The 24,021-nt window shown below is 37.9% G+C and overlaps 5 protein-coding genes across 6 annotated transcripts; 3 read left to right on the top strand and 2 right to left on the bottom strand.

Moving 5' to 3' along the window:
- The first annotated feature begins 1,041 nt into the window (after nt 1–1,041).
- LOC105678815 (uncharacterized) lies at nt 1,042–2,407 on the top strand. The gene is made up of 3 exons (XM_067348969.1): nt 1,042–1,460; nt 1,623–1,769; nt 1,844–2,407. The coding sequence occupies exons 1-2, from the start codon at nt 1,042–1,044 to the stop codon at nt 1,699–1,701; spliced, it is 498 nt and encodes a 165-aa protein (XP_067205070.1). The 3' UTR covers nt 1,702–1,769; nt 1,844–2,407.
- On the bottom strand, nt 2,366–18,091 carry corn (cornetto). The gene is made up of 12 exons (XM_012378482.2): nt 17,589–18,091; nt 8,708–9,048; nt 6,765–8,205; nt 6,520–6,635; nt 6,298–6,438; nt 6,140–6,237; nt 5,875–6,058; nt 5,536–5,758; nt 5,192–5,433; nt 4,914–5,125; nt 4,516–4,672; nt 2,366–4,395 (listed from the first exon to the last, which is right to left on the bottom strand). The coding sequence occupies exons 2-12, from the start codon at nt 9,026–9,028 to the stop codon at nt 4,288–4,290; spliced, it is 3,243 nt and encodes a 1,080-aa protein (XP_012233905.1). The 5' UTR covers nt 9,029–9,048; nt 17,589–18,091; the 3' UTR covers nt 2,366–4,287.
- On the top strand, nt 11,513–13,108 carry pirk (poor Imd response upon knock-in). The gene has a single exon (XM_012378484.2). The coding sequence runs from the start codon at nt 11,902–11,904 to the stop codon at nt 12,688–12,690; it is 789 nt and encodes a 262-aa protein (XP_012233907.1). The 5' UTR covers nt 11,513–11,901; the 3' UTR covers nt 12,691–13,108.
- Nucleotides 18,092–18,373: 282 nt separating the features above from the next.
- Nucleotides 18,374–19,465, bottom strand: Pop5 (POP5 ribonuclease P/MRP subunit). The gene is made up of 4 exons (XM_012378486.2): nt 19,241–19,465; nt 18,977–19,122; nt 18,690–18,859; nt 18,374–18,619 (listed from the first exon to the last, which is right to left on the bottom strand). Exons 1-4 carry the CDS (start codon nt 19,258–19,260, stop codon nt 18,503–18,505), a joined length of 453 nt encoding a protein of 150 aa, XP_012233909.1. The 5' UTR covers nt 19,261–19,465; the 3' UTR covers nt 18,374–18,502.
- Nucleotides 19,466–19,532: 67 nt separating this feature from the next.
- Nucleotides 19,533–23,665, top strand: LOC105678812 (FGGY carbohydrate kinase domain-containing protein). Of its 2 annotated transcripts, none has more exons than XM_067348963.1 (11): nt 19,533–19,827; nt 20,342–20,496; nt 20,578–20,689; nt 20,797–21,034; nt 21,107–21,234; nt 21,537–21,719; nt 21,794–22,001; nt 22,067–22,217; nt 22,294–22,368; nt 22,627–22,901; nt 23,081–23,665. In XM_067348963.1, the coding sequence occupies exons 3-11, from the start codon at nt 20,641–20,643 to the stop codon at nt 23,163–23,165; spliced, it is 1,392 nt and encodes a 463-aa protein (XP_067205064.1). In that variant the 5' UTR covers nt 19,533–19,827; nt 20,342–20,496; nt 20,578–20,640; the 3' UTR covers nt 23,166–23,665. The 2 variants fall into 2 exon arrangements, with proteins under 2 accessions (XP_067205064.1, XP_012233906.1); XM_012378483.2 differs by having other exon boundaries at nt 20,231–20,496.
- Nucleotides 23,666–24,021: the final 356 nt, after the last annotated feature.

The raw sequence follows: 24,021 nt of genomic DNA, 5'->3' as shown, positions 1-24,021 counted from the left end.
CGTCGGATTCCCTTCCCAGCGCGAAGGCGGAAGAGCGCGAGCGAAAGAGAGAGCAAGGGCAAGGTTACGGTAATAGGCGCCTGGTCGCGGAACGGGGAAACGAACTCACGGCCACGATAGGACGTTGCCCTTTGCGGAGATCGGCTACTATGTAGATGCTCACATACACCTGTACAATGCGTTTATGTATCTGCGCACTGTGTCGTGGAATAATTATTATGCCCGGTCCTCCCTGGCGTCATCGCGTTTTCCTTCTTATTCTTTCCTTATTCGCGTAATACAGGTTGCCTCCGCGGAAGACGCTCAAAACGCGCAATTCATACGTCGTTGATGAAGATGAAGAGTTGCGCTCGTCTAATCTAATCGTCTATCTGACGCCGAGTGAACTTTATACAGATATTTAATTTAAAGTCTCGTTATTTCTCTCTGAAAGATATGGCTTTTCATTTAAGTTGCATCGCTGGAAAAATCTGTGTATCTTTTTAAATGCCAATAAAATTTTAAATAAAGTAATTAAAGTTGAATTAAATTTGAGCGAGCTTCCTCAGCCTTCGCATAAATTATACAAGCATTTTACGGCGTATCAAAATGCCGTGACGATACGGCGCAATGCGTGCCGTTAGCGGTGGGCCGCCACGAGGTTCTTGAACCTTTCCAGGGATCCGCGGTTCCAGAACCGACCGAAGGAAGAAGACTCGGGTTCGGATTGCAGGTGGGGATCGGAATCGTCTGCTAGTACGAGACATCGCCCGGTCGTCACATCTCGGGCATCCACCGTGTCGTCCGTACACGTCCAGCAACGTTCTCCGACGTTCGTCAAGAGTCGCCGAAGCGATCGGTCCTACGAATTCAAGCGGGAAGTAACTTTGATAAATTCGAGTAAAATCGCGATCGAAGTTTGGACAAAGAGATATTTTGCTCAGCGCATTCGGTCCAAGTTGAACGGGAGACGACGATTGTATATGATCGACACCGAGTGCAGGACAGCTTGACAGGTTTTTTCCAGCCGGGTGGAGAAAAACTCAACCGATCAGCCGATCAATGTTATCGATCAACATGCGTATATTCAAGACCGTGTTGCTCATCGGAGCTTTCGGTGCGAGCGTGCGGTGTCTGCCCGTCGCCGACGAGCTGCTCGGGTCCACGACCGAGGTCACCTCGGTGACACCGCAAGAGATAGCCGCGACCACGGCCGAATCGACACCCGGGCATTTCGATCCTGCGACAGATTACTACGATCAGCGGCAGAATGGCAGCGAAAACTGGCGCATCCATGTAGACGGTGTGGTGCTTGTGTTCGCACCGGTCGAAACGCTGCTCCTGGCCGGCCTCGCCGGCTCCAACTTATCGATACCCGACGGCGGATCCACGATTCCGTCTTTCGGCGATCTGGACAAGCCTAGCATCGACGTCATCAATAAAACTGAGCCGGCGATCTCGAAAACATACAGCATGAATAAGTAAGAAAAATATTTCACGCGTTGATTCCTTGATAGTCGTCCTACAATTAATTTTATTAATATCAGTTGAGATATGAATTTAATCGTAGTTTATTGTGATTGATATAATTGTTCATAAAAAATAATACAACTTCTTTTTCATCGATGTTCTTCTCATTTCAGACCAGCTTTACGACTGGCGAATTTCTTCGCGCCCTTTATACGTCGCTTACGCCATGAACAGGAAACGAGCGTGCATTAAAGCAACTCTGTAATACTCGCAACTCCAATATGCGTGGTGTTTCGCATATAGCATATATTTAAAAACCGGTACTTTCTCATAGATTTCGCTGTCTCAAAATATAATTGTTGGAAACAAGATCTTAAAAAATTATGCTTTGCAGGGATAGGATTATCTGCATCTACAGGGATGATGGACGAGTACTCGTATAACATAACGTGTACGACCGACCGACTTGATGTCGTACCGCATGCATTTATATGGTGTTTAGTAATCAATAAAGGGACGCGCCGATTGCTTACTATTAGTAGTTATTTAGCAAGCTCATTTCTCGTAGCTTGAGATAGTTTTTAAAATACACAATCACAGTTTCATTGATATTATTCATGACAAACGATTGAACTCCGTATCTCTATATATATTTTCACGTTGCTTAGCTTAAAATGCAATATTTAACTGTTACTTTCTCATCGCGTTGCGGTAGAGGTGTGTGTCACACAATATATGCAACTATTATTCATTCGCTTGCGAGCCAATCGAATATATTAGCGGCGGTCAGCTATGAATGCCTTGCAATCTCACTCATGGATGCGATCATTAATCGTAAAACTGTGTATTTACGCGATAGTACTGTTTTAATTAAGTATAGAATTATGTATACACAGCGCAGTGGCGCATTCGCGTGTATCTTGATATGAAAATTTATTTGATTAAACATTAAAATACATGTGTGTTTCTTTTTGGTTGTATCATCACAATGTTTCTGATGAAAATGCTTAAAGCTATTGCGCTCTTGAAAACCCTTCGCTTCGAGGAAAAAGAATCTCACAATATTATTTCATAACTTTGGTTTCACTCTGAGTGACCTACCGAAAAGTTTTCGAAATCTATCGTAAACAAATATTGTAAATGAATCCTATATAAATTATTCTTTCTGTATATACAGTCTTAAATAATAGAGGAAGAAATTACACACGTGCACGCGCAAGAATGATCGCTCGAATATTCTCTAAATTTCTAAATAGATCAAATCAGCACACTGTTTTCGAAAAAAATGCTTAAAGCTATCGCGCTCTTGAAAATCCTTCGCTTCGAGGAAAAAGACTCTCACAATATTATTTCATAACGTTAGTTTCATTTTGAGTGACCTAGCGAAAAGTTTTCGAAATCTATCGTAAACAAATATTGTAAATGAATCCTACATAAAATTATTCTTCCTGTATATACAGTCTTAAATAATAGAGGAAGAATTACACACGTGCACGCGCAAGAATGATCGCTCGAATATTCTCTAAATTTAGAAATTATTAGATCATTCTTGCGCGGGCACGTGTGTAATTCTTCCTTTATTATTTAAGACTGTATATACAGAAAGAATAATTTATATAAGATTCATTTACAATATTTGTTTACGATAGATTTTGAAAACTTTTCGCTAGGTCAGAGTGAAATCAAAGTTATAAAATAATATTGTGAGCTTCTTTTCAAGAGCGCGATAGCTTTAAGCATTTTTATCAAAAACATTGTGATGATTTTATCTAGAAGCTTCTTATGCATTTTTATATCTATATCTTGTCACAAAATATTTTGCTATCTTCTCGCACACAATGATTACGATAATGGTAAGTGTTGCACAATCTAAGACACGATAGAAGATATTTGAATTTTTTTTTATTTGCATCAGAGCTGGGAAAGATGTCCGAAACTTTCGGTCGATTCTCATACTTGGCGCTGCTCGGCGCCCACTGGTTCCATTATTAGCTGACAAGGAAGGAGCAGTGAACATCAACCGCGCAAATCAGCCGAAAATCGCGAAAATCCCTTTCACGGCTTTGTTTTCGATGATAGTGTATCTTGCACCTTAATTATATTCTTCATTAAATGCTAATGCTTTTATTATCGCAGATGTAAGATACCCTGTTCATATCTCGACACGGAAAGTGTATTTAACATCAATGTTTTATTCATAAGACCGGTAATTTTATTCGTTGGATGGCTATTAATTTTTATGAAATAAAATTCCATGATGAATGCGATGGGAATCAGTGTTGGGAGAAATATATTCACGCAGATAATAAATTATGATTTACATATCGTACATCTTCCAGGAAATGTATCAACGTAATTATTATTCGCGAATATATTCTGTCCAATACTGCTGAGAATATACGATGCAAAATCACCAAACATCTTTCTGAATGCTATGCACAGTTGAATGTAGTTTTTTTGACTACAATTATTTTATTCCTAAACGATTATTTTGACGTACAACACTTTAAATCCAACGACATAATCATTTAAATTTGATTCAATTCTTTGATCTCGACGTACAATATTATGTACATATATCTGGACCCAAAATTAATATTATTACACAAAAACATGCCATTACGATAAAAGGAAAAATGTATACAATACAAATGTGCTCTCTCGAAACTTGCTCGACAACTTATTTGCAAAAATTAGAAACCTTAGCTGAAGTTTTATGATTAACAATAAATCATACGTCAATGCTTAATACAAGATTATCAAAATTGACATGGACATTCTCAAAAATCGAAATTGCTTAATTAATAACTTGAGAAAATATACAAAATTCCTAAGACATTACACGGAAGTCGCCTCGTTCGCATTGAGATCTTCACAGTCTACTTCACCGGGACTGCTATTAATAGCAAGCACGGCCTCGTCAAATTTTAATTCCTCCTTACCCGCCTACAGAGGAATTATTTTATTTGACATTTTTCTTTTTTTTTCAATAATTCATATTAATGATATGGCAGTAGCGTGGAAGCACAATTACAAAAATGAATCACCGACATCGCCGGCTATTACCTCTTTGAGCAGAATCCGACAATTCTCCACGACGCTACGTCGCCGGTCCGACACGTTGTTCAAGACCTCCTCCGGCGATTGATGCAGATTATCGATAATCTTGCGAAGCTCGTTCAATTCCGTTACAGTGGCTTCCAATTTCATCTCAAAGTTGGATCTTTAAACGATATTTTAAATAAGTAAAGCCTATTTTTCCTATAATTCATTAACATTTATTTAGACACTAAAAACATTGAGAAAAGTATAGAAATCAAATATTTCTCAATAAAAAATAAAATGAAATAGTTGAAGAATCTAAAGTTTAAATTAATTACACTTTGCACGTAGTGTGACAAAAAAATTAAAAAAGATTTAATCACTTTTTGCGACAATTCTAATATTAAAATGTTCAAACTTACTTTTCTTCTTTTAATTCCTGTATGCACGTATCATTATCGAGCTGTATGATTCGTAATACTTTCAACAGTTTAGTAACAAGATTGTCCACCTCGATCACTTGATCGACAAGATCAATGGACGGACAATAGTCAGTTAAAGGCAGAGGACCGTCGTTGGTGCCGGTGTCAGATTCGCTCACGGAATCGCAATCATCGTCACCTTCGTCTTCCACCTGTGAATTAATACGATAGTTAACAGATCGTATTTCCAACATCATGAATTAAAATTAAATACTTGCCTTACGACGATGCAAAATAGCCTGAGTGAGGCTCGTTAAACTGCTACAATCGTCACTGATCTTCGATTTTCTCACGTCGTCCGTCGTTTCGGAGAAACTGAACGCTCTTCGGAGAGAATCGCTACTCGATATCATATTATGCGAGTACGTGTCGGGCAAGGGAACATCTTCTAGAACGCTTTCCATCATTAGACACGGCTCGGTCTCGAAATCGAGCAGATCCGATGATTCCATACTTAATTCTAAATGAAAGAAATGCAGAATGTTTAATCAATACATGTGCACACGTGTGTATAGTTTATTCACCACCTAAGTTGCATTTTATTTATAACGCATTTCATTACCTTTGTAAATCTGTTTGGACGAATCTAGATTGGACTTTTTATCGATGCTTCTCGTTGCGAAAGGATGCGTTGCGGCGTTACGAATCGCGCTGATCACTGCGGAAACGAAGGATCCGCTTTTTGGACTCGGCGTGCGCTCCTTCAAACTCTGCTTAGAGCTAACTGGACTAGACTCTACGCTACTGTTACTTCTGCTGTACGCTTCATTATGATATATGACGTCCTTCGAAGAAAAATTTCAGTATATTTAAAAAGCCTCCAATAATAACAAAAAAAGTAATTTCTTAATTATTAAATTTATTGTCGAAAGATAAAACAAAATTTTATCAGTATACTTACTTCAAGATCTTTTATCGAGATATTGTAGGAAGCGATTAATTGATCTACTAATCCTTCTAATCTGGTGCTAAGTCCAGAGAGAGCAACAGCCGCTCCAGACATGGCAGCGCCTTGAGTGAGTAAAAGTTCTCTACTTCTTCGTTCAACAGCATTCAATTTCATACTCATCGATAAATTCTCCTGCCTAGAAATGAACAAAAGATTACTGTATATAGTTACAAATATTTAGTTTAAATATTAAAAGAAGTTTCCATGAAACGCGCACCTTCTTTGTTCGCTAATTCGCACTAAATGCTGACACTCCTCCGTTTGTCTTGCCAAATCCGCCTCTTTCAGAAGTAAAATTTCTTCTTTTTTCTTGAGCTACAAAAAATAAGTATGAGATAGATTCTTCGAGAAGCAAATTTAAAAAAGAAATCGTACCTCTAGTTCGGCGTCCTTAAGCGCATCCGCCAAGGTGGCCTTCTCTTCTTGCAGGAAGTCTTGCATCTCGGCTGATTCAGCCTCTAATTCTTGTTGTTGCTGCAGCAAGGATTTTTGCGCGGCTAGACTTTTCTCCAAATCCTTTGACAAAAATATCCATTATGGAATATTTTCCATATCGGTGATTTTTACATTTGCAATTGCTAAATTTAGTGTTCTTACCCTGCTCAGCATACGACAAAGTGATTGCAGATCAGCTATTTCGACCTGTTGATTAGCAACGACTTGTCCCGAGGACTGTATGTGACTCTCGAGTTCCAGAAAACTGTCGCTGCCCTCTGAAGGAAAATTTGGTTATAATGTTAATAATTAATATATTACATTTTGTTGTTATATAAATAAGCAAGTAATCTTACTCTATAAATAAAAGTATCGTTTGTTTGCATTACTGCTATCTGATGAATTACCTGCATGCTCCGATTGCGGCGTGCCCAACATAGCCAATACCCGTTGCGCGTTCCTGTCGAGCTCTTGACGCGCGAACGCATGGTCGGCTCGTTCCTCTTCCAAGAGCCGATTCGCCTCGGCCAATTCGAGCTTCAGTCTCTCGTTTTCTTCTCGCCGACTGCTGCTCTCCTCGTTCAAGCGTTTCAAGTTTTCCTGCAGAGTCTGCACGTCGTTCCATGCGTCCTCTGTCTGGCAACTCTGGTGTAGCCTCTCGATCACTTCCGGCCCGGCGATGGCGCTCGGCTGTCCGGACATCACGTTCTCGATATCCTGCCCGGTTAAGCCGGTTTGCGCGCTGGTTTCATGATATATGCGGGTCCTCTCGACAGTTCTTTGTCTCGGATACGGCGGCAAGCTTTTGTGAACGGAAGACGAGTCTCTTCCGCCAATAGTTTTCCTCTCGAGAGCTCTGCTGAGACTAACGTCACGACTTCCGGATCTACTTCTGGTCGTCTTGTCCTTCTCCACGGCCTTCGAAATCATCAATTTATTTCTGTTCCTGCGCGGCAATGTTGCATACGTGTCCAGCGCTTTGTTATCCTGGCCGACGACTTTACTATCAGCGCGCAAAGCGGTTTTTGCGCAGAGAACGCGAGAATTCGAAAGGGACGGTATCCTCGCTCTCGTTTCCTCGGACGGCGTGGACGCCGGCGTCCGCGACGCCCCTCCTCGCGTACCGGACGCGGCCCTCGAGGAGTCACCCTTGACGGTTCTCACGCCACGCTGCGCGAGATCCTTGTTGATTTCCGTAGTCAGCGCGGATGGCAGCGAGTCGGGCAGCACTCTCGTCCTCGCCTTCGCGGCGGAGGACGAAGTCGGTATGGATGCCAGATTGGATGCGGTGCTGCCGCCGGATCGACAGCCGTACGTCGCACTACGACTAGCAACATGCGTTTTTGTGACCTCCGCGGCGAGCGAGGAACCCGAATCTCGGGCGCCCGATTTCTCCCGCGATCGCGGCCTGTCCCGTTCTCTCTCCCGGCTCGCGCTTTGTACTTTGGTCAATATATTTCTAGGAGTCACCGTGCGCGATTTGGATCGCGGTGTCGTCGTGCCCAAGCTGGAGGACACGCTCGAGGTCATGCTCGTCGGTTTCGCGCGAGTGCTCTTCTGCGACTCGGCGCCGCTCGACGTTTTCTTCTTCGTCGCGCTCGAAGCGGTTGCGGTCCTCTTCACATTCCCTCGACTCGTTCGCGCAGACACGCTACCGGCGATGGACGAGCTCTCGCTGCCGCCTTCGCTTGTGCCCTCGCCGCCGGTAGGGCCGAGCCGCACATCGTCCGGCAGCGTCGATCCGCATGGATCCTCGTACACCGAGCAGCAACTGACGAGACTGGAATCGCAGGAGGCCTCGTCCAGGCCGCCGCAACTGCTCCCACAATCGACGCTGTTCCTTCGCACCTGCAAGGAAAATTCATCCTATGATCGTCTGTTCTCAAGCTCGCTTTCGATGATCTATAATTCGCTACAGAATTCAAGATAGAGTTTCACGTGCCACATAAAACATTTTGAGAGAACATTTAAACAATTTGATCTTCCCCTCTCAATTCTTCTTCTAATTTCTTTCAATATTTTCTATATTTCGCACAATTATAAATATATCCATAAATAGATAAATAAATTTTTATCTAAACTTCCTTCATGAATTACAGATCATCTAAAGCGGACTTTACTTCACTTTAATTTTATCTGGATTTCTTATGTCTTAAAAGTTAAACAGTCTTCATTAGTATACAAAGCATATTTTTCTACCACTGATAAAAATCTAAAAGGCCCGAAATATTCGGAACGTAAATTTCAAGTTTCGTAATTTTTCGTATGACTCAGTTCTTTAGTTAATCCTATAAATATTTTGCATGTCTTCGAAAAAAAAAGAACAAGATTTCATCAAGATTATATTCACCCGCGGAGTTTCTGTGGCGCAGCCCTCGACTCCGCTGTCGCTGCCATCCTTACTATCCTTGTTCTCGGCGTGCGATTTCTCGCTCGCTTTACAGCTTTCCAATTCGCTAACGTGGATCACGGTGATGTTGCATTCGCTGTTCATAGTAAGATTCGAATCCTCCTCTCCGCTGAGGGGCCGTGTCTCATCGTTGATAGGTGAGGCGAGATCCTCCGGCACGCCCGAGTCTTGCCGCGCCACGTTCGGCGAGGACACCTTCAGAGAATTTTCGGACTCGAGGTATTGAGCCTCCATTGCGGTGATATTCAGCGAGTCACTCATTTCGATCTTGTCATCTTGAACTGAAAGTATTATAAATATTATAAAAAGGAATGAATAAATACGGAGCGAAAAGAAAAAGTGGCACAACTAAGTATAAATTATACAAAATTAATTCCTACTTGCGATTTTGTATTCGAGCATTGCAAAATAGTTTTAAAACTTTGTAGACAGAATTCCATTCGCAAAAAATTATATTAATTATTTAAATGCAGAAAATTAATTATAATACATATAAATACATTCATAAATATGGCTTGAAACTCGAGAAGATAGCTCTGGACGTATTTTAAGCGTCTACAAATCCAACTGGCTCGTTTTTCTTCTGGCTGGCGTTCCGGCCAGGGGGGGGTTCGACCATGAAAGAGAAACGAAACTTTTTGCGCGACGATGCAGCGAACACATTGATTTAATTTCGTAACAAGATAGCCGATTGTCGGACGCGGTTGCGAAGGTCTCTCGCGTTTGAAAAATTACATGGAATCTGAGACAGTTTGCGGACCGAAGATGCAGACAGAAGCAATTAGCCCGCATGGCGCCGGGTCGGTGAAGCTATTTCATCCCGTAATCGCGTTATGTCATCCCAATCACGGTCATATGAAATCACTCGAATGGCGTGCGCGCCTCGTGCGAGGGAAGTTATTTCGGACGGATTGCAAGGGACGGACCTTTCCCCGATACGCTTTTCCAATTTGCGCCGAATTAGCGAAAAGCTAACTAACCGTTCAGACAACTGAGTCGTAAATCTGATTATTTCACGTTTCAAGTGAAAATTCTTTACAAATTTTATTCGCACTTCGCAATTATACGTTATTCATTCATTTATTCGCAGATTTTTATAGTTATAATTAATGTTGAATGAAGCAAACTTCAATTCTAATTCACATTTTAAACATGACTTGCCTGATTAAAAAAAAAAAGTAACAACAAATGGTTGGAAAATGCAATTTATTTATTATTATTTTCACGCAAGGTCAGCTTATGCTTCTTTCCTCGAGGCCGGCGATGCGGGAATTTTGCTTATCAGTTTATCTCCGCTCTCTTGGCACGCTTCCACGCACCTAGGCCGATAAAGGCCAGTGAGTATTGTGCAGACGTGAAATCGCGAGGAGGGAGAAGGTGATTCCCCTCGGATGCATATCTGAGCAAGTGCGCGACGTTGATATCCTGCAGATAGCACGCGCGAATGTGTTGTCGAGTTACATTGAGTCAGTCAATTACTTCATTCCGATTAACGGATGACGTAGTGCATTTCACACATGATTTGCGATTTACGCGAGATCAAATGACAGTGAGAGCGGCTTGCCAGCAGCGTAGTTAAATATTTGAAATTCTCGAGAGATAAGATGTACTGATACGCTGATATTCAGCGCTGAATGTCATGTCAGGCATTGCAAATGTGATGCTTAATAAAATATACAAAGGTCTTTTTGGTCTACTAAAAGAGAGAAGAGTTAAAATCATTTTTAAATCAAAGAAAGGATTTTATTTTTTAAGAAAAGAAAAGAGATTTGGAGTGACGCTACGATTGCATCAGTAACGAATGTCGTAAGCGGGTTTGTTTTCAGACATCTCGAATCGGCAAAGCGATTTGTCCTTCCTTCGGCCGTGACAGATGACGACTAGAGAAGTGGCATGCCGAATTAGAGAGAGAGAGAGAGAAGAAAAGAGAAGAAGCAGAGTCGTGACTAGGCCACGAAAAATACGGTTCCTTCTTTATTCCAAATTTTCTTTTTAATTTTTTCACTGTGCTGAATTTATATTAGTTCTAAGAGAAACAATCTACACATTTGACTGCACATTAGAACATTCTCAAATCACATTAAATGTTTTTTTTTTTCATAAAGATATTATCACAAATCTTTTTATTAATGTAAAATCAATTTTTCTCTCTCTGTTTCGAGTAATTAACAATTGAAAATATAAAATTCTCTCCGAGCAAAGCTTCAGGAATAGAATAGTAAAATGTTTAGTGCATATTTTGAGATAAGCAATCAAACATCTTAAATATCAAGGATGGATAAAAATTGATAAAATTGTAAATTGGCAGAAAAGAAAATATATGATAAAATCACATCTTATTTTTTTTGCGTTTTAATAGAATTCTAATTCAAAGCATAGAGTGTTTCGGATATAAAACGCTAACAATTCAAAATATGCAATGAACATAAGCTTCGAAATAAATAAATTAATTATACACAAGCGTGGATTGCTCAACGTTTTTCCAGCACTAGTTCTCCAAATTCACTTCTCGATAGCATAATTAAATGCGAAAATTTAATATTCCAAATTTCTCGTTTTCTCCAATACTCGATTCGCCTAAATATAATCCAATTTCGTTGAACCGCGTGTCGCAAATAATTCGCCGCAGGTGCCGTGATGTTCAGCTACGATTCTGGCAGTAACGAACGCTCGTCGATCCGGAAGGTCTCGCGGGAAGTCCCCCGAGCCAGCGTCGACAGCCGGGGCCGATTACTCCGGTGAAGAACCCGCCGAGCCACGTACACCCACCACCAGACCATACGCGCTCGTTAATACGCGGCCACCGCGTGAGCATCAACGTCGTGTCACGCCGTTCGCCGTAACGTAAACAGCTCTCTCGTGCGTCTGCACGACTTTTTCTTTACAACACTCTACACGCGAGATTTATCCGACTGACGAAAGACAGAAGCGATAGAAAGTTCCGAGAAAAAGATCATCAACAAAGCTGTACAATCGATAATATTTGATTGGAAATTAGCGCACCGCTGGTGCGACAAAGTCATCCAACAGCGGATGCTATTGCATAATAATAACTCGCGATAATCGTGTTTATAACGATATACTGTTGGCGAAGTACTTTGTTGAAAAACGGACGGACATTTCACGAGTTCCACATGACGATCTTCCACATCGATGATCAAGTGGAGCCGAAGAGGAAGGATGAGAGGAACAAGAGCAGCTCTGTAAGACGCCGCGAGCGTCCTTCCGACGAAAGAGGTGCCGGAAACGACGCTGGCGACGGTATCGAGCGGTTCCATGGCGACGGGCTGGTTGTTAGGATGCACTCAAATCATCGAGTGCTAAAAGTCACGGGCGACGGCTGCCAGGTCGTTCTGTCGAACAACTCCGGCAGCGTTCGCATCGTCGGCGATGGCTGCAAGCTGCGCGTGAAGCACAACGTGGGTGACATCGAGTACACCGGTGACGGCGGAAGAATCCTCCTCGGATCGGAGTCCAAAGGAAAGGTAAAATTCGTCGGGGACGGAGGGAAGGTGATCTTCGATTCGAGATCCGAAGCGGAACTGAACAAGTCCTCGAAGGATCGGAAAAATGGAGGAAAAATAGAAGGAATTATATATGCGTGTGAGAAAATTATTGGAGCGACACCGAAATGTGAGAAATGTGAGGATGACAGTATGCCGTGGAACGAGGAAGACCAGGACAGTGCAGTGAACGATACGAAAGAGGGACGCCGAGAGAAGTGCGGGAAGCGCAACGACGAAACGCGGAAATCCGACGCGCGGCATCCGACCGTCACGAAGATCATCACGAAGATCCGAAGCGACGGGCAATGCGTGCGGAAACGCTTCGGCAATTCTTCGTTGATCGTTAATAGCCGCAACAACGATCGCCCCGTGGCGAAAAGCTCGGGAACTTTGGCCGCAAGCAGCGCGATTGAATGACGTAACTGAAACTCTAGACGTTATTTAAAATGTTCTTTGAAGAGCGAACGATTAAGCGCAATCGTAACTAATTCGCATAGTTAATTAAAAGTCTTTTTTTTTTCTTTTAATATACAAACTGCCGGTAGTCACTTTAATTTTACCAGAAATTTTAGGTAACTTCTTTTTTTTTAAATCAAAATTGTAAAAAAAGGTCAAAGTTTATCGTGCGAAATCAACTGACGAATCGATTGAAATGCACAAATTACAAATAGCTAGGACATTTTAATTTTATTATTGTAATTCTCTACTTGTAATGGTTATCGTTTCCTATCTTTGTGATATATTTATTTATTATTTTGTAAACACTTCTACGTATATGTAATATTACAAATTTTTCAACTGTTCACCATTTTGCAAAATAAATTATTTAAAAAGATATTTTTATATTATTGCATGTTAACTATTATTTTCCTGTAGAGTGATAGATACGAAGGTATTATTAATATGGAAATCATGTTCGATTTAAACAGTAAGTAGAACAAAAAGTAGGACTTTCAGCCGTTTAACACTAATTGCATGTTGATTAGTGTATGCGTTCTTCATGGATATGTATCATTACGCAAATATTTTCTGTATTTTCTATTACTTATGGAAATATCTTTAAATTTAAAAATAAAAAATGACTACATTAAATTGTTCGCTAATTGTTAAAATATCATTCCTGCATTTTTATTAGCATTTTAATTACTGTATTCTGGTTTTTAAGAAATATTTCCCATATTAACATTTTGAAATAACTATTTTGATACAATAATTTAAATTTACATTTATTCTTTCTTATCGTAAAGCCGTTGGTCACGCTTTAGTTAAAATACTACTCATCTTAAATTCATTGTCAGTGTATCAGAGCGAAACGATCTCGAAGATCTGATCTACATCAACAAATAAGAAATGAAGCGAATAAGATATCGAGATATCGATTCATTCATTGCAGATTGACACGACGTAGCATCCGACATCGTTATGTACGAAACGCGAGAAATAGCAATGAGAGTAAATGTGGAGATGATTTATATTTAGAAAGGAACGCTAGCTACGACGTTGCTTGAGAACACCGTGTATAATCGATAGATAGGATATCAGCTGTTAACTATTCCTGGCGATCATATAAAGCCCACAGCTCGGAAATTTCCGAGATAAAGATATAGAATTGCGCTAACGATTGATCTCACACAAGTAATTGGTAAAAAATGTGAGTTTCTTTAATTAAGTTCAAGTTTCTTGATTTAATTTAATTCAATTTAATTGCATTTAACACTCTCTATAGTTTTATATTTGTTAAGAAATTATTTTTAATGTAACTTAACTGTAATTTAGCTTTTAATTCTAGTTTCTCAGAAAATTCAACAAAAGCAAGGAAAAAAGTAACGCTCTATGAAACTAAATTTTCAACCAAGTTTTCCGGAATTGTTTCTTTGGCATATGTTTCGAGTCTGATTAACAGATCAGTTTTTGATACAGCACCCTCGGCGTAAACTGTAGAGGCTGCAACAGGGTGTACTGGTTGCAGCAGCTACCGAGATATTTCAGTAAATGGGCGGTCTTGGTATGAGGGCGACTGCTGCGAGAAAGATAATTCTATTTATGAACGACAGTAATTCGTAGCATACCCGAATATCACGCTTCAAGAGATTAATCCCTAAAATTTCTTCGCCGAGATTCACAATATTACTGTTATAATATTTGTCTCATTATAATTTTTCTAAATCACCGCAGGCTTCACCGAATAAAATGCCAAGAAGTACAATATTTTTTCCAACATTTTTTTGCGTTTTAAATATAGACGTTTGATAATTATGATTCTATAAATTTTGAAAGGGCAGATAAATATCGCATTTTTTTGTTGGAAAATAAGAATACGCAATTTAATGATAATTGAAGAAGTTAGAAAATGCAGGGAATAAATGCAGGAAATTACCGAAAGGCGATATTGTGAATAAAGCCGTCCAGTTGGAGAGCAACGTTGCTACTGTTTGCATTGTACGTCAAACAAATCGTCAAGCATCGCGCTCGTGAAAGCAAAGGGAAGCGTTCCTTTCTTTCTCTCCCTCTCTTTCTCACGAGACTCAATTCGAATTAGCCCCCGCTTTTCCTCCCCTTCCAGGTCCACATCGTATGGATATATTTATCGTCTGTGTTCGCTAAAACCATTCTGCAAGGTCCAACTTGACCTGCCTACGCGAGCGGTCTTTATTCAACGCATTTGCATTCGCTGCATACTCGAAAGTCTCGAATGTACAGTCAATTTATTTTGTTTTTTGTTGCAGTGACATAACTATTATATAATAGAACGTCTCGTAAAGACGATTTTATAATATTTAAATATTTTAAATGCGTACATTCTGCACATATATTTTGTTAAACAGATATATATTTCTCTAAGACATATTTTTTCTCTATGGAAAAGTGGACTTCGAGTCAATCGTTGAAATTTTATCATTGCAAATATTTTTATCATAATATTGAAATATGAAATCACTAAAATAATATCGACCTCAATCTCTGCTTTCTAAATTGAATCTCGTCCAGTGCTGAGAATGTCGGCGTACAAACAACAATAGTCTGCGTTGGATGTAACAAATATTTTCTCTTTAAAATGAAAACTATTTTGATTTTTTCACGATGGAATCAAACGAAGAAGCGCCACCATATCTATACCTTTGAAAACCTTTGACATTTTTAGCGAGACTCTTATCGAAAAAAAGATTGAAACTTTTTTGCAAGTTCCACAATTTACATTTCGAGTCTGCCCGAGCAATATCTGATCGAATAAGTCGCAGTAATGGAGAAAATAACACTTCTATCTTACATAATACATATGTTTCGATCGCTCAGATCTGTAAACATGAACGTGCCGCGCAATAATCATACAATTACACGAAATTGCTATATAGGTGTCGTGAAAACTGCGCTGACGGCGTGAAAGTTTAAGGCCACTCACTAAACTGACCGGGCTAATTATCGAGTAGAAGAATCCTCGTCACCGCGTATAGACCCGGACTAATTAGCGAATTAATAAGCGAACGGAAGCCCGCGATCGCATCGGCGTAACAGCCGTAAAAACGCCAGTCTCGCCCACGCTTTCCTCGATTATAAATATTCTTCAACACGTTTTCTTTCGCACGGTCGCGAAAGTAAGATACAATTTCATCCCACCTGACGCGGAATGTTTTTTCGCCGTACGGCAACGTGAGAGCTTACCTACCACGGCTCTCTAATCGCGCTGAGAATCTCGCTTCGTGTCTCACGACTGCCGATTCCGTACAAATTTTACGTCAATTAATTCCCTAGCAATTCGCAATCGTTTTGCGAATGACTTTACGTTAAAGTGATAAATAAATTGGCCACACTTTCTAGCTAAATTGAGCGCGCGCCGCGTTTTCAGACGTGATAAATTCGAGAGATAAGCTCGAGAGCTATTGTTCGCGATTAATTTTTGTTACGCGGAATCGCGAAGAAAAAAAAGGGTGGATTTAAAAGATTGAGAGACGTTTTTCAGCGTCTTTCCAAAAAATAACTATAAATTTTCATTATATTCGTTGGAATGAATTGTACAAATAATTTTTAAAAGTTACAGTCATGGGCTTTCGAGTAAAAGTAAATTCATAATTCGCAGGATTCCAACTTTGTAATTATAGAATTCATTAATTGCAAAATCCACATGTGTATTTAAGTTTGATTTTGCAGATTCATACGATCCACTTTCGCTCTGTGCATTTTTATGTAAACCACGAAATGATGAAACAGTTACAATGTATTACCGGCACGCGATTTCTCGACTATCAATCAAAATTGCTTTTAAAAAAAATTAAAAAGGGTAGGCAATTATTAGCGGAAAATACACATGATAACACGAATACTTTTATAATACATCAATAATAATGCTCACTTAACCAGTTTGTCATATTTGTAAATTCATACACAATTTGATCGTATTCAAGCCATTATCGTTAATTGATCTTGTAAATTTTTCATAATAGAACAAGTACACAGTTGAAGATCCCTAATTATTATTCACCATTTTAATGATTTTGTTTTATCGTATTGTATACGATATTGTCAAGTTATAAAATAAATATATCTGTTTCAACAATAGACTTATGCATATATTGCATTTAAAACAAAATATCTAAAAATTTATCGTTATTAATTTAGATTTATTATTATCAATAATATATACAAAACAAAATTGAAATACTGCCTCTAGCTAAGAAAAGGTATTTAAAAAATTCTTCACTGCGAATACAAAAGAAGCTGAATAAAACATGCTTCCGGTTAGAATTTATTAATTTTTGAATTAGTAAAGAAAACTGTGTTACAACTCTGAGAATATTTTCGTAAGAAATCATAGATTTTCGATAAAGTTCATATCAAGTATTTCAGGCGCACTAGATTCCACGAATTCAAGATATAAACGCTGTTATCTATTTCCGATTATTCGTCCCTTAAAAACGACACCGGAGAGACGTTCAATTTGTAATCTATCAGAAACGGGAAATAGACGATTAACCCTTGATCACTGGCGCATCTTCGTGCCGTTAATTCTGGCGCAGGATGTACGCAATATCTCAGCTATTATATTAAATATCAAAGGTTATACAAGAGCATGAAAGAGTATCTCACGCACGACATTTTTCCCAAACTGACTTATGTATCTCACAATTTTCACAATAACAATATTTACGAAAATTCCAGTATCCCATGTCAAAAGATTCAAATAAGTTATTGCAAGGATAACATGTTGTCACGAACGATCGCCAGTCATAACCTTTCGCAGGAGGGTGGATCCGATCGTCGAGAACAAGGAGCGAGTCCAAACACTCGGGGATCGATAGCGCATAGGGAACAGAGCTTACCTCGCCTGACGTTCGCCGGCTACCGGAGCGATAATTATCCCAGATAACTATGCGGTTGAGCGATAACTATCCCGGAACGGTACGGTCGATACCGGAGCTTCACGCTTATCTCGGCATCCGGTGTAAAACTGGGAGTCCGGTGAAAACACAACTAGATCACGGAGCAATCACGGAGTGAGAGTGGTCTCGCGTATCAACATCCGCGAGCTTGGATTTCGAATCGAGTCCGGTGTGCGCTTGGTGTGTGTGTACACTTAATTCTCGCACGGAACCCGCACGTACGAATTTCTGCACTCGTAAGGATACGTAGAATAACGAAATCAAGCGCTCAAGTTGCTATACTGCTTGCTATACTGCCTTCGAACGGTGCCGTAAAACGATCTCAAAGAGCGGTTACGCGCGCGACGAGCAATGGAAACAGAATAACGCGAGACACTGCGGTGGTGGCGACACGGGGGAAGCTTCCAGTCAGCATGGGCAGCGACAACTGGCGAGAGGTAGGTTCGAACCCTTTATGGATGCGCCCAATCGTGGGAGATATCTTCTGCAGATAACGATGGAATCACTGGAAAACGCATTTGAAAAAAATACGGAAAAAACAAAATCATAAATTCCTGAAAATTTTCATTACTAGATTAATAAAAATTAATATTAGTATTGCTAATTTTGTATTTGTAATACGAATATCACGCTAATTCTTAAATAGAAGGGAGAAATGTTTTTTTTTTTTTTTAACAAAACATGTTATTTCTATTTTATGGTGTTAGAAAATATAAATCATCATGTATATATGTAAACAATTTTAATATTTTTTTAGTATTACGACTAGTTAACATACTTAATGAATTATTAAGAAACTAAAATTGTTTTGTAAGAAATACACACAATTGTTTATAAAAGAATGGAAGTAATTTTTACTTAAAATCTTTCATAGCAGGCGTCAAAGTCATTAAAGCTGTCTCCATTTCTTTCCTCTCATTTTCTGTCCGTAATCTTGACCACATTTGTTCCAGCTTTTTCTCTTGATGTTTCTAAAAATATTTAAAAAATGAAGTTTTTTTACATATTATACAAAATAGGCAAAATATATTGCATTCTCACCCTGATGAAAAGAAAACAATGTTTCATGGTGGCTCCAATATATAGAATACTTGTTTTAACCTGTTGTCCACCTACTTCATTTATCAATGGGCTGGCACGCAATACAAATTTATGAGGCCCATGTCTAGTCTTTATCAATGCTATTTTTGTATGTTTATTGCAGTATTTTACTGTGACAAAAAAATATATTAAAGTACAAATTAATTTAAATAAAAAAATAACATAATTATCATATTATTATGAATAAAAAATGTTTGAAATTATCATTGCTTCAAATATTGAATTACCATCAAAGCCATCCCTTATTGCTGCTGCTCCAAAATCACCGTATAAATATTGTACCTTCTTATTAACAGCATGTGCTAGAGCCGTATTTTTAAACATTAATTGTTCATTATTTTTGTTATACGGCTTTACTTCGAGAACAATGTATCTAAATGGATATAATAGAAGAATTATCAAAATTGTAATTTGCTTTATCTCGTACATTATTAATCAAGTTCAACATCATCATGAATATAAAATTATTGTAACAATTATGAATAACGTACCTGTTTTTGAAGCGAACCATGTTTTAGGTTATGTGCTTCTCTATATTTATTGTAATTTTGTTAATTTATAATTCAAGATTATTCAAATATTACCACAAAAGTTCAATATTGTTCTAAAAATTATGCGATAGCGTGTCAATATTTAACATATTTGTGTGCCAGCAGAATGAATGATCGTAAAACAAACAGAATTGTAACATTCTCAGCTGTTCGCAACCTGAATTCAGCTCACTGACACAGTCACGTGTATTAAAGTCAGATATGGCTAGGTCGCATCGGTATCAAGCGTACGATTGGTACGACCGCATAAACAATTCGCGCTATGCACGTGTATACACACACATGTGGAATAAGCAACGAGTTTTTATGCAACGATCATGTGGCATATTTTTTACGGTTGTTATGCTTCATCAATTTTGCATATTTCTCATCAGAACGTAAATGACATCATTATATTACGTTATATTATTGGGTGTCGCCGAAGATGACTTTCACTAAATAATGGGAAATTCCTTATTTACATACATTGACATAACAGAGTACACAATACCATAACAGAATTGTACAGTAGCAACTATAAAAGCCAGGTAATTTATGCAATATAACAAATATATGTTTCCATACATCTTTATGCTTTATATATCGTAAACAATTAATTCTATCTAATGGTTTCATATGTTTTATTATTTAAAATGTGAGTACCATATGTTGCAAACATGCATTTTACTCATACAATTCTTAGATTTACTTGTGGTTGTTAATATCAAGCCACTAGCAAGCTGTGTTTGACTCGTGTTTAACAGATTGACATTGGTATGTGTTGCTGGATTAAGAAAGCATTAGCTGATAACATATACTACACTGTTTGAAATCTTTATTCACCCTGTATCTCCTTCGCAATTAATGTTATCTCAGGGTCATGTCATCATAGAACATATATCAAAGATTAACACATGCTGTACGATTGGCTGATAATTTATAATTTTACAGCCCTCCTTACAGTCTAAACTGGATGCAAAGCGTTTAGTTGACTTCGCTTGACTTGAGTGAATGTTTGTCGTAATTCAGCTGCATCAGTCATGGATTTTTTTGTGGGTGTAGATGTGGGAACAGGAAGCGTTCGAGCAGCTCTGGTGGCTTCAAATGGAAAATTAATAAAAGTGGCTACATGTCCACTCGAAATCTTTCATCCTGCCCCAAACTTTTACGAACAATCCTCTGAAAACATTTGGAGCGCTGTGTGCCATGTTGTCAAGGTCGAAATGAGATTTATGCTACAGCAGTGCAATTAAAATTTATATTAAAGTAGGTCTAATTAATTCTTATGTTATTTACAGTCAGTTGTTGCTGATATCTCAGCAGAAGATGTTAAAGGAATTGGTTTTGACGCCACTTGCTCAATGGTGGCTATAGATAAAACAGGCTCACCAGTAACAGTCAGTCTTACAGGTACAGAGATGAGATTGGCAGATATTTTGTGATTCTTAATTTGCGTAAAAAAATTGTATAATAATAATATTAATATAACATAAAAAATTAATGTACTAATTGTTTAGGACAGGAGAAACAGAATGTCATACTATGGATGGATCATAGAGCGCAGGAGGAAGCCAATTTTATCAATTCTACAGGCCACGATATACTGCAATATGTAGGCGGCAAAGTTTCTCTCGAGATGCAAACACCAAAAATGCTGTGGCTGAAAAAAAATTTACCTGCTTCCTGGAACTCTGTAGCGCTACTGTTTGATCTACCAGATTTTTTAACATGGAAGGCAACCGAATCGGAATCACGGTATAAATTCTAGATACATAAATTTATTGAAAGTAATTACGTAATATTTCTTATCTTTATTTTTTATTTTAGATCGTTGTGTTCGTTAGTATGCAAGTGGAATTATAGCGCCAATCCTGATGGCAAGAATGGATGGGATGAGGATTTCTTCGACCAACTTAATTTACGGGACTTAAAGAAAGATAATTGGAGAAAAATAGGTACATTGTTGTATTTTATATTAAAAATAAAGAAAATTTTTTAAAGAAAAATTTTTTGCCTAATTTTCAGTAATTATAAAAAAATCAACTTCAGAAATATCGTACACTAAAATCATTAAAAATTAATGGATTCTTCAATTAGTTTTAGTATTAAAAAATATTTCTATAGATCTCTATAGAAATTCTATACATGTCAGCATAAACTTTATGACTGATTTATATAAATTTTTAATTTATTGATTTTTAGTTTATTGTATTATAGTCTATTTTAGTCTATAATAAAAGCAAATATTTATGTCAAGGTAATAATGTACGAGTCCCCGGCGATGCGATTGAATCTGGATTATCAACGAAAGCTGCGGCGGAATTGGGATTATTGAAAGGTACACCAGTGGGAACGTCGCTGATTGATGCACACGCCGGTGGCCTTGGCATGGTCGGGTGTTATGCGCCAGACGTGTCTTCGAATTTCTCCAATCGACTGGGTACGCAAAATACTGTCGACGATATGTGTTGTTTACTGGAAAAAAATGTATCACAGATTATTTTACATTTTCAGCTTTGATTTGCGGTACATCGACGTGTCACATGGTTGTAAATGAGAACAAGATATTTGTACAAGGCGTTTGGGGCCCATATTATAGCGCAATGGTGCCTAGTTTCTGGCTCAACGAAGGTGGTCAAAGTGCTACTGGAAAGCTCCTTGATCACGTCATCGATACGCATCCCGCAACGCCAGGAATCCTGAAAAGTTTAGCTGGAAACAAGTGAGTTTCTCGAAAGGATATCGATATGATGAGAGAACTTCTATACATTTCTTCTATTATTTCAGACACATTCAACAATACTTGTCGGAATTATTGCACGTAATGGCTGAGCAGAAAAATCTACAGAACGTATCGTACCTGACGAAAGATATACATGTGTGGCCTGATTTTCACGGTAACCGTTCGCCTCTTGCTGATCCAAGTCTTAGAGGAATGGTATTGACACATATACTGAATTTTTTTCATTAATATACTTTGAAAATCGATATACACTTTTGCACTGTTATCTTAGGTATCCGGATTATCCTTATCTGTGGATCAAGAGAACTTAGCGTTATTATACTTAGCAACAGTACAGGCGTTAACGGTATGTTATATAAAAAGTAGCTATTTAGAAATTCCATTAGAACTCATGATACACAGAATTTTAAATCAATTATCACAGTTATTGTACTAAAAATGTGTAACAAAAAAATTGAAGATTATTACTAGAATTATTTATATTAAAATTTTAATTTTCTAGAATGAGAATTTATTGATGGATTGATAAATATGAGAAATATTATTATATAAAATATAAAATAAATACTCACTTTTGCTTATAATATTGTATTAATTTCTACAGTATGGTACGAAGCATATAATTGAAACCTTGACGGCTGCCGGCCATAACATCGAGACTATACTGGTTTGTGGTGGTCTTAGTCAGAATCCGCTGTTTATTCAAATCCAAGCCGACGTGTTGGCGTTACCAGTACTCTGTCCTGTGGAACGAGAATCAGTTTTGATCGGCGCGGCGATCCTTGGAGCATGTGCCACGAAAAAATATTCTATGCAAGAGACTATCAAAAGAATGGCAGGATTAGCAAATATAGTGAAACCAACGAGCGAATGTTACAAGTAAATATGCAAAGAGCATAAAAATATACAGATTAGTTCTAAAAATATATTGCATTAACATTTAAATTTTTTACAAAAAAGAAAATCAGCTTTAAAAATATAAAAGAAAACAGTTCAATTATTATCTACAATTTATCACAGAGTGCTATTTATTATATAACTACTTATAATTATTTCAGATATCATCTTCGAAAATATCACGTATTCAAGAGAATGGTTCAGGATCAACAAGAATACAGGAAATTAATGAGCGAAGAATTATAGTTCAATCTCTTTTACCTTTTTAGCCTAAACGAGTTAAGAATAGGCTGTGTTCGATGAATATTTTCGCAATTGGTAGTTTTAGTAAAGATAAACGTTCTGCGAATATTCGATAAACTTTCATAAAGAATCTCTGAAACTAAAATGTGAACGTTGTATAAATTTTAAAATAACTTTATTGGTACAAATATTGGAAAAGATACCAAATGGATAGTAGTATAGTGGTACATAATTATAATTGTTAATTTAGCACAGAAAACAGTACTTTGTGACGACAAGACACTGTTTTCTGTAGTTGATCTAATCCTACTATCTAAAAGAAGACAATGCTTTTATTATATTACATATTTTTATATTCATTTAATTTTTGATCTACTTTGTAATATAAAAATAGACCAATATATAGAATATATAGAAACTTGTACACAGAAAATATTCCATGTAATAAAACTATATTACGATCTGTATTATTTGTATGCAGATCTTTTTATTTACAAACAATATTTTATTAATAAATTTTTCATAAATCAGAAGTTTTCTATTTTTCCATACATATCTATCTCCTTTTTCTCTGTCTTAAAAAAGACATCTTTAAGACGTCCTAAAAACATCCTAAAAAAGGACATTTTTTAATTTCTTTAACAATTGGCATTCTAAATTTTGCAACAAAAAACTTATCAAAAATTTTAAAAGACGTTTTATTTAATAATTATTTAAGTGTTTACGAGCATCTTAACCTAACCTAACCTAACCTAACACTGTCAAAAGTAGCGACAATAAGCATGTAGAAAGATTAGGGTTATCCGTTGGAACAGTCTAAAACGCTCCGACTAAAACGCCGGAATTTTATGAAATTGTA

Source organism: Linepithema humile, chromosome 2 (assembly GCF_040581485.1).
Source record: "Linepithema humile isolate Giens D197 chromosome 2, Lhum_UNIL_v1.0, whole genome shotgun sequence".
NCBI classification, from domain to species: domain Eukaryota; kingdom Metazoa; phylum Arthropoda; class Insecta; order Hymenoptera; family Formicidae; genus Linepithema; species Linepithema humile.
This window is presented reverse-complemented; position numbering and strand designations above follow the sequence as displayed.